The 10,725-nt window shown below is 37.5% G+C and overlaps 1 protein-coding gene across 1 annotated transcript; it reads left to right on the forward strand.

The window, feature by feature from the left end:
- Positions 1 to 789: 789 nt before the first annotated feature.
- Positions 790 to 3,727, forward strand: LOC131018568 (protein FAR1-RELATED SEQUENCE 5-like). Its single transcript, XM_057947282.1, has 5 exons — positions 790 to 802; positions 985 to 1,063; positions 1,703 to 2,275; positions 2,423 to 2,863; positions 2,992 to 3,727. Exons 1-5 carry the CDS (start codon positions 790 to 792, stop codon positions 3,725 to 3,727), a joined length of 1,842 nt encoding a protein of 613 aa, XP_057803265.1.
- The last annotated feature ends 6,998 nt before the right edge of the window (positions 3,728 to 10,725 follow it).

Raw genomic sequence — 10,725 nt, forward strand, 5'->3', positions numbered from 1 at the left:
GAATTCATGGTCCTAGGTTCGAATCCCAAAGGTAGCAAAAAATTATTTTTAGCAATTCATACCTTTATATAGCGAATTCATACACGTTCTACATAAAATTCATACATTTTTCCTAGTTCTTATTTCTTATTTTAAGAGGTGCTATATATATAGGGAAGGGCTAAAATAAGAGCATTTCTGAAGATATAAAATAAGAATCATTTTCAGCCCTTAGATCATCAAGATCTACGGTTGATTCGTAATCCTATGGGATGGATTTATGGTCCTGAGTTCGAATCCCAAAGGTAGCAAAAATTTATTTTTCACAATTCATACCTTTATACATCGAATTCATACGTGTTCTACATAAAATTCATACATTAAAAATTGCTCTTATTTCTTATTTTAAAATGTGCTCTCACGGTAGCCCACCCCTATATATATATATATATATATATATATATATATATATTGGGAGAGGTTCTATAGAGACCACCAAATTTTCAAAGAACGAAGACCAAATCTGGTTCGTCGATTATGGGCAATCTAAGGGCTGGGAATTTCGTTGATCAACAATCTATGATATACGTGCATTTTATGATTAAAGGATAACTTTGTAATTTTGATCTCAGCATATACGTTTATTTCATAAATTAGATACAATCAATTAGTCTATTTGCGGTTGAGTATTACGTGGGATATGGTAGTTACCAAAATATCGCTTATTTTCCAACTTGCTGTGGATATCCTTCATCACCGTGAATTACTGCTCAACACTCCAGAAAGAAACCTCTGTTTAAAATTTATGCCATGGAATCTCAAGGTAAGTTCTATGAGACTGTTTGCCTATCTTCATACACTGAACATAATATTTGACAGAGAATCAGATTTTCGGCGATTTAATACTATTGGAGTATTATTGTTTCGCTACGTCTGTCATGTCAATTCGTTGCGTGTTTTCTTGCGTTGCTGATTATTCGTTAGAGATAATTTATTGCGAAACAGATTCGAAGAACTTAGTTTTCCCTCATTTCGTTAGAGATAATTTCAAAGAACTTAGTGTTTCCAGTTTCTACGTTAACCAGTATTGCGTGAACCAAATTACATGTTAGAGCCGAAGAACATTGGAACGAACGTAGGAACATTGCTAAAAGGAGTATAGAATTGTTTAAAGTCACACAATCTATCATAGCGTGAACTAACATTGTAACTAACGTAAGAACTAATTATATCAGCAACTTTAAACTGCACCAGTAGGATAAATCTTAAAATTTTATTGTTCATTAAAAAAATTATAATACCATGGAACTATACTGGAGTAAAATTTTATTGTTCAATGAACCTTAAAATTTTGAACATCAATGAACTAATTGCATAAAAACTATAAAACAATTAAGATGAAAACAATAAATTTTGAAGAGATATAAATTTGACTATGGAGATTCATGATATTCAGCAGCATTACTAGACTTTGGCACATATTAATTATTATGTTGTTCTCAATTGTAGATAATTTCTAAACAAGAACACCAAATGGACAATTGTGTTATCCTCGATGCTCAGATTCTATTAAACCTTATGTTGGAATGATATTTCAAACATTGCCCGAAGCTGTGAAGTTTTATAAGGACTATGCAGAAGCATGTGATTTTGAGGCTCGCATGAGCACTAATAGAAAAGCAAAAGATGAAACAATAACCAGATAATATGTTGTGTGTAACAGAGAAGGAGTATGGGAAAAGCTTAAAGCACCAGTCTCCCGCATCAATGATTCAACGTCTAAGAAGAGGAAGACAACATCTTGCAAGATTGACTGTAAAGCCAAAGTGATATTTAAGCTTGCGATGGGAACATGTTACAAGATTACTGAATTTGTTGAGGGACATACACATACCATGGTGCCTATACCAGCAAGAGATCTCATGCAAAGTAACAGGAATCTGGATGAATTCCAACAAAGATTCATACTTTCTGGTATAAAGGCTAACATTGGTCCAATGCGTTCGTTCAGAATGTTCAGAGAGATAATGGGCAGTTATGAAGGAATTGGATGCACGGGTACTGACTTCAAGAATTTTGTCAGGGACTTGAAGGTGCACTCCAAAGGATCTGATGCACATATGTTGTTGGAGACATTTACAAATAGGCAAGAACTTGGAAATGGATTTAAGTCCTTCCATGATGTCGATGAAGACAATAAATTGTGTAGAATTATTTGGGCTAATGAGATGTCGGTCAAGAATTTCAGTTTGTTCGGAGATGCCGTGTCATTTGATGCTACCTATAATAGAAACAGGTGTTTTACAAATTTCATGCAGCGATATATTTTGATTAATATTAAGGAACAGTTAGGTTTGTTGATATATGCATCTATTTTATTCAACAATGCTATTTGTTGTAGCAACTTAGTAATACTGGTCTTTTAATTTTAATACATATGCAGGTACAAGTTGATTTTCACCCCATTCACTGGCAAAGATAATCATGGGAAATGCGTCTCATTTGGAGCTGCGCTAATATCTCATGAAGACACGGAGTCGTACGCTTGGGTGTTGGATAGGTTCGATAAAATCATGGGAAATGCACCGAGGATTCTAATAACGAACCAAGACCCAGGTCTCAAAAAAGCGGTTGCATCCTGTTGGAAAGAAACACACCACAGGTTTTGCATGTGGCACAAAAATATCAAAGTTGCTGAGAAATTGCCACCGAGATTGAGAGAAAATACTGCTTTCAAAACAACATATGATAATATTGTCTGGACTGACGACGATGATGCGGATGTTTTTGAGGAAAAATGGAATAACATGATTCAGGAGTTTGAGCTCTCTTCAAATAAGTGGTTCACTGACATGTTCGAAGAGAGATCAATGTGGATTCCTGCGTATTTTAGACATGTATCCATGAGCGGCTTATTTCGTACCACTTCATCATCCGAAAGCGAGAATAGTTTTTCAAGAGATTCATCAACAAAACTTCTGATCTGGTATTACTTTATACCAATTATTGCAGTGGTGTTGATGCACAGAGGTATAACTACAAATTGTCAACTCACAACGACGAGACACGTAGCCCTACGATGGTCACAAATCTTCCCATCGAACGTAATACATCGGTGGTCTACACTAATTCTGTCTTTAAAGATGTTCAGGATGAAATAGATCATGCAAGCAAGGCGTGTGGAATGCATAAGATGTACTCCGAAGGGAACATCACGATCTACGAGGTTGATGACAAGCTTGATGGTGTTTTCTTGGTGCGCCACATGAAGTCCGAGGACGAAGTGATATGCAGCTGTAATTTATTTGTTAGGAAAGGTACGCCGTGCAAGCATATGTTTTTCGTATTCCGGAATTTGATCTTGACAATATTCCTCAAAAGTACCTTGTTGTGCGGTGGTGCAAATTTAGCATTTTATGCCCGAATGAATCATATGATTAACAGTGTAGTAGCTCCAAACAGCCGACATCAAGTTAGTGAGACAATTGCACATGTTAGAGGCCATGAGGAGTTGTCTGAGCAATTATACAACAATCTCATTGAACTTCGAGATAAGTTTGTGGAGAATGGAGCAACAAGCACAACTGCATGCTCAAAGACCAGGTTGTTTAATAAATTTTATGGTTCAGCACCTACAGATTCACCTACCGTGCTGCCTCCTGACATAGCCAAGACCAAAGGAAGTGGCGTAGGTGGACGCAGAAGATCGGAACAAGAGAAGGCCATGATTCTCGCACAAAAAACCTAAGCGTCTTTGCAGAAAATGCAAAACTTGGGGACATCATGATTCCAGAAACTGTCTGACAAAAGTCGCAGACTCTTGAAATCGTGATTCTATGGAACCAAAGTGATAGTATTCATTTTATTTTGAGACTCGTGATTGGTATAAATTTCTGTTTCCTTTGCTAGATTATTTCGATTTCTATGTTTTCAATTTTAATGAAACTTATTGGATGAAGCCAGAAAAGTATGAATTGTATCCAAACATCCATGAAATAGCTCTAAATACTTCAATGCAAATTTTATGGAATGAACTGTCAGATGGAGTGTACATTTTCGTTTATCATGTTCATCCAAAATATCCAAAACAGTATTTGGGTCATTCACTTGTAAGAAAAAAATGTTGATGATCTGGATTGTAGTATAATATTCAATATTTTGATACTGACGTTTCATCAAGGAACAGAAAATGTACAGATGAATATTCAATATTCTGTTTGGTAGGACACACCTAAAGGTATTACCATAGTTCGTTCAACAGGTTCACAGACCAAAGGTAGATGACAACTCTTTAATGGCGACATCGGTTGGTGTATAAAAAAAAAATTGTTGGAACACTAATCACTATGAAAATATTTTAGTAAAACATTTCGAATTGTGTTTTGGACATTGTAAAATAAATTTAATATCAAACAATATTAGTCAAAAAAATCATCATTAGCAGAATACTATAGGTATTCCGTTGACTCTATGCATTTATGTGTTTGATATTGGATTGAAATTTATGTTCAATTATTAATGACAATATAGTTTTTACAATTATTTACAATCTTACCTATGTCAATATAAACAAAATAAAATATGTCCCAATCATTGATCTCATTTGGACCAAATACATAAAATAGCTTATAAATATAAATAAGACACGATGTTTAAAATATTACATGTGCAGAAAAACGTTCAAACAAAATTCACTTATTCAGTTTAAATGACAACGTTATATTCATTCAAATCAAGTGTAGATTACCGATGTTCATAATCATGTCCAATTCTTAATAAGTTCAAGCACATGTTCATATAAATTAATGCCACAATAAAATTGTGGTCTATGTCAAACATTACATTTATGAATTTATGTAATTGAGATTTCAATTAATTTATATTTATGTCACTATAAACAAAATAAAATATGTCCGAATCATTGTCCACCTACATAAAAAGGCTTATAAATATAAAAAAAAGCACACGTTATTCCATCAACTTGTTCATGCATTTACACAATTAGATTACTATCTGAAAATGTTTAACATATGTTCGTATAAACATGATTCGATACATATATTGAATTATTAATTTTTAGCTTAGTTTATGGAAGCTAAACTAAAAATTATCACCTATAAAATTTAGTTTATGGAAGCTTATAATATTCAATAATTTTTGGAAACAGTTATGTTTAGTATAACTATGTAATCATAACAACGCTTACCGAAACACACTAAACGTATAAAACTTTTGTTCACTTAAATATGTTAAATTCTAATGTCAAAATCCATAGTAATAAAACGAATACTAATTTAAGAACCAATCAACATAATGTTGGCATTGAAGTTTTCAACCTGGCTAATCGTAACAGATGCTTCACTCTTCACAGCCATCCCATTTTTATTTTGCTCCCAACCCACAAGTGTAGAGCAATAACGGACTCGCAAAACGCGGAGTTGCCTCATTCGTGACACAAACGAGATACACTTCCAACTAGCGCCATAATCACCCATGAATGTCTCTAGATGTCGCATCATGTAAATTCCCGTGTCCTCTTTATTCATGCCATCTGCCCACTTCAACTTAACTACATGAAGTTTTGTTTTACCAACTTTCTTTGCTCTGTTTTCTTCGCCGGCATGATTCAAGTAATCAACCAGAAGTTGACGCTTAAAAAAATATGGCAACAAAATATAATGAATACTATTGGTATTTAAAATATTTAATGTATAAATGAAATTAAGTAATATTATTCAACTTACCATTAAGCTAGACACTCGTTCATACTCTTTCATGCGACCATCTTCATCCACATCAACCATGCTGTCTAGCACGAACAATTTTCCCCTTTTTGTATCAAAACAAAGGACATAGTACATACCGTTGTCTGCCACTGGAAAGAAAATCTACATACATGTGTGCATGGTTTTAAAACAACCAAATGAGATATTATATATAACTAAATAAAATATTGTTACTAAATACTGACCATATCTAGTAGATGTAGATGTCTCCCCTTATACATGGCCAACTCAGCAGTCAATCAAACATTGAATCTACTACTATGTTCAAAGTATTGCATGTCGCACCCACCAGTCTATAGAGAGTAAAGTCAATATAGTCAAGACATGCCACGTCTATTAAATCATACAATATTAGAATCAGTTTAGTTAGAACTTACGTATAAACCTGTGCCGCAAAAAAAACGCAACGGTGAATCATTAGACCGTTTGTCCTCTTCATTATTCAACCACAAACACCAAGCATTAATTATCGAACATGCGACAACACATCCCTTTCGCAATGTTTGAAATCCTGCTCTACTAACCTCAATTGATTTGTATGAGAATAGTATTTCAGACCTACATAGTTTAAATTCAGTAAAATGCACAAATAAAATATTCGCCCCATACACAACAAATTTGATAATTATACCCATCACGTCTATCACAATTGTCACAGCCCGGCCTAAGCTAGTGAATAGTTAAGTCGGGAAAAAGTGTGACTGAAAACAAAATAAGAAAATGAAAAAGAAAATAGATCTCAATAAAAATCACTAACATGCTTAAACAATAATTTACCAAAATATTTGGTAATCATAAACAATCTTTTCTAAAACTCAAAAGCAGACAACTCGCAATACATAACGACAAGTTGTCTAAGTATCAAGTGACATAATTCTATAAGCTATTAGTTTGAAATCTTTGCAACACATCAATAAAGTAAAACGCACTAAGCGTTGCAGCGGAATAGCTTAAGTGGATTACATGTATGAAGACATGGAATCCTGAGCCTAATTTAGTACTTATATATCAAAAGCTTTGCTCCGCTGACATCCATCTGCAACACAGCTTAACCTGCACATTTAGAAAACATATGCAGGGCTGAGTACTAAAAAGGTACTCAATGGTCACATGCCGAAATAACTTTAAAGCTTGCTCTTAGAGCTATTGTTGGGAACCTTGTGGAATATCCTAACCCTTGTTTTGATGATACCAAAATTCATAGGACTTATATGTAATAGACTAGAATCGTTTTGAACTCAAGTGTTAGAGTTCGTTTCTAGTTTAGTTACGGTGTCGAAGACTGAAGACTGAAGACTGAAGAACGAAGACTGAAGACTGAAGACTGCAGTTACCAACTGAAGTATCAGTTGAAGAATCAATTGAAGACTGATTATTTAATGCGCGCAAAGGACTGATACTAAAGTCAAGTATCAGTTGAACATTCCTCCTAGGACTGATCTTCCAACGTTCAGAGGAAGCCACGTACGCACAAGTACAGCCGCATTAAATGCAGAGATCTCAAAATATCTTATCTCTGCAGAGGTCATTCCTATCTGGTGGTTACTTTTCAGAGATGTCACATCTCCTGTCCATCAAAGAGAGCCGTTTCCACACAGACAAGAAACCTCGAAGATTGAAGCCTCAGCCCAAATTCGAATTGCTCTCCAACGGAAGAAATCTTGAGGATGATTTACGCCAACGGATCTATTCAAGAGTTCTCCTACAAATAGCGCTCGAGGATCACTTCAACCTTCACCGATTCAACGACATAAGCTGAAGCTCTGCCGAAATTGCTACTCAGCCTAAAGCTTAACCGCCCCACAGCTTGAATTGAAGAAGAGAATTCCAAATCCAAAATCAGTCACTGCTGATTACATACATTCTCTTAGACCCTAGGCATATATCTGTTTACCCAGAAGCCAAAGGTCAAACTTGCTTCAAAGAACTTGTTCTTTGTAAGTATAGTTGGCACTCGTTCAAACCTCCCCCCATAAGAGTGTTTGAGTGGTTCGAAGTTCAGGAAGGTACTCTGAACTCTAAGTGAAAGGTCTGAGCACGAGGTGTGCTTAGCAGGGAAATCCTACGCGAGGTGTGTGGGTGCTGAAGAAGGGTTTTTCTTCAGTTTACGGTTGTGTGCACCAGGCAAGCACACGGGTACGGTTTGCAGTGCACCAGTGAAGCACTTGCGGAGTGGATTGTTGGTCTGATCAACCAGCCGTGGATGTAGGAAAGGGTTTTTTCGAACCACGTAAAAGTCCCTGTGTTGTTTATAGCTTTCAGTTTTACATTCTTACTTGTGCTATTTCTATTGATAAAACTGAACACTGACTAACAGCAAAGAGAAACCTTAATCCAACTATCTGCTCCACCGAGGCTATTACAAAACGAAGTTTAATTTCCGCTGCGTATGATATCAATCTGACTGAACTATCCTCTGACAGTAAGGAAGAGTGATATCATCTCTATCTTAGCAAACACGACTGAAGCCCTTACTTGGATCAGTTAAGTTCCAGCAACTTAACTGATATCTCATTACTGAAGAGCTTTCAGTATCAGTCGTCAACCCTGTTGGTCAAAACTTATTTCAGTAAAACAGGAGTCCTTGTTTGCATGTAAAGTTTCGTTTTGATCTCTGACTGAGATCCCTCTGATTGAGGTCAGTAGATTGTTGTAAAAATAGCCTATAGGTGTATTCCCCCCCCATACACCTATTCGAGACCCCCCGGACCTAACAATTGGTATCAGAGCAGGTTGTTCGCAAGAACTATCTGCATCTGACTAGGTTCTATTTGAACTAGATCCTTTTTCTTAAAGGTCTCGAAAAAGTTTTACTCTTTCTTTTTGTGCTTGCTATTTGCTCTATCTGCTGTTATCTGTTCTCTCTTCTTTGATGGAGACTAACCACAGCAGATTATCTTCTCTACCTATGTTTAGTATTGAAAAATATGACATATGGAAGTTTCGGCTTGAAAGCTTCCTCACCGCCCAACATTGCCGAATATGGGAAGTCATCACCAGCGGACCGATCACCATCACCGAAACTATCAAAAGAGTTCCTGTTGATCTCCGACAGGATCCTTACGATGAGGTCCAGCCCAAGTCAAAGGCAGACTTCACCACAGAAGAAAGGAAGCAAGATGAGTTAGACAACCTCGCCAAAAGCATCATCTCTGGCACCGTTCCTGACAAGCATGTCATGAAGATCATCATGTGCGGAACTGCAAAGGAGATGTGGGACATTCTGGAAAGAATGTGCGTAGGTTCCGAGGAAATCAAGGAGAATAAGCTATCAATAGCTTGCCAGAAGTTCGACTCCTTCCTCATGCTCAAGAATGAATCTGTCGAGGAAATGGAACAAAGATTCAATCTCATCTTGAATGAAGTTCAATCCATTTCCAAAGACAAATACACTCAACGAGAAATCAACCTGAAGATTCTTCGAGCACTGCCACGTGGAGAATGGCAGATCTACTCAGTCGCTCATCAACATAAGCCAGGATTCAGTCAGCTCCCGACAAACAAGCTTTTCTCCGATCTCATGACAAATGAGTTCGACCTTCTGAGAAATCTTGGTAACAAGAAGGCTGGAGGATCAGACGAAGATGGTCCATCAACCTCAAGAGGAGTAGCACTGAAGGCCTCAACCAGAGAAGGCAAGAAGCAGATCAAGGACCCAACGGAACTCAACCCAGAGGACTTCTTCAGTCAATATGCCTTGTTAACTGAAAGATTTAACAAGATGGAGTCCAAGTTCCGGAAGTACAGAAGGTTCCACAAGCAGCACTACAAAGGAAAAGAAAGAGAATGGAACTCCAGACATTCCACAGATCGAAACGGAGAAAGGAAGTCAGCCGCTTACGACATCAAAGATATGGAATGCTTTGGATGTAGAAAGAAAGGGCACTTTCGACATGAATGCCCTGATCTGACTCCAGCTGAGCGCAGAGAACTGAAAGCTAAGAAAGATCGTAGCTTTTCGAAGAAGAAAGCGATGGTTGCTGACGATGCTGACTCTTCCAAAGACACATCAGAATCATCCGACTTCGACAGTTCCAGCTCAGATGATGAGAGCCGAGCCCTGATGGCCAATGAATCAGAAAGCGTGGCTGACAATAGCTACGACAATGGAATGAATGGCTCAGAGGTAAACTCTCACTCAAAAACTCCATTTACTGATAACTTCCTGATGCTTTCAGGAGACCACTCAGAATCTGGAGATAGCTCATCCGATGAAACTGACGAGTTTGATCAGCTCATGACTGATCACTGTCAGCTGAGGAAAATGTTCGAAGATCTCCTCAAGCAGAATCAGAAAATGGACAAGGAGATCAATGATGAACGAGCTAAGAATCAGACAATCATCTACTTTCCGGATGAAACTTGTCTTGATCAGCTAATCATGGAGAACAGCCGACTGGAAGAAGAGCTCAGAATCTCCAACTCAGAATGTGAAAGAGCATCTCATGAAATCAAGAGGCTCAATCACAAGCTGGAAGAAACAGTCAAGAACTGCATGATGCAGTCTCCCATGATGAGCAACTTTCCATCGAAAGGACTGGTCAACAGCATCGGAGGAAAGGTTGCAGCTGACAAAGGAAAGGACATCATGATCATCTCAAAGGACGATCCTTCTGAAATCACAACCTCAGAAGAATCAAGAGATCATGATATGGATGAAGTTCGCAAGCGCAGACTGATGGCTAGATCAAATGTTCCACCTCCGAGAAACTACAGACGAGCTAAGGAGGCCCCCAACCAGATCATTCTATTGAAAATGCTGGAAAGCAGATTTCAGTCGAAGATCCGGGAAGGAACATCAGGAGTCAAGAAGAATCTTCCCCACCCATCCAGGGGGAAGAAAAGTCACATCAGTCAGAAACTGACATCCTCAGCTCAGTTTCAGAAGGAACAACATCCATGGAGACCAAGCAATGCTGAGTCCAGACGAACCAAGAGCCGTCCACGTCAACTAGCTACT

Source organism: Salvia miltiorrhiza, chromosome 3 (assembly GCF_028751815.1).
Source record: "Salvia miltiorrhiza cultivar Shanhuang (shh) chromosome 3, IMPLAD_Smil_shh, whole genome shotgun sequence".
NCBI classification, from domain to species: domain Eukaryota; kingdom Viridiplantae; phylum Streptophyta; class Magnoliopsida; order Lamiales; family Lamiaceae; genus Salvia; species Salvia miltiorrhiza.

Coding starts and splice junctions, on each gene's coding strand:
- LOC131018568 (XM_057947282.1), top strand. Junction 1,064..1,702: donor TCCAGTTTCTACGTTAACCA/GTATTGCGTGAA, acceptor TGTGTGTAACAG/AGAAGGAGTATGGGAAAAGC. Junction 2,276..2,422: donor GCTACCTATAATAGAAACAG/GTGTTTTACAAA, acceptor ATACATATGCAG/GTACAAGTTGATTTTCACCC.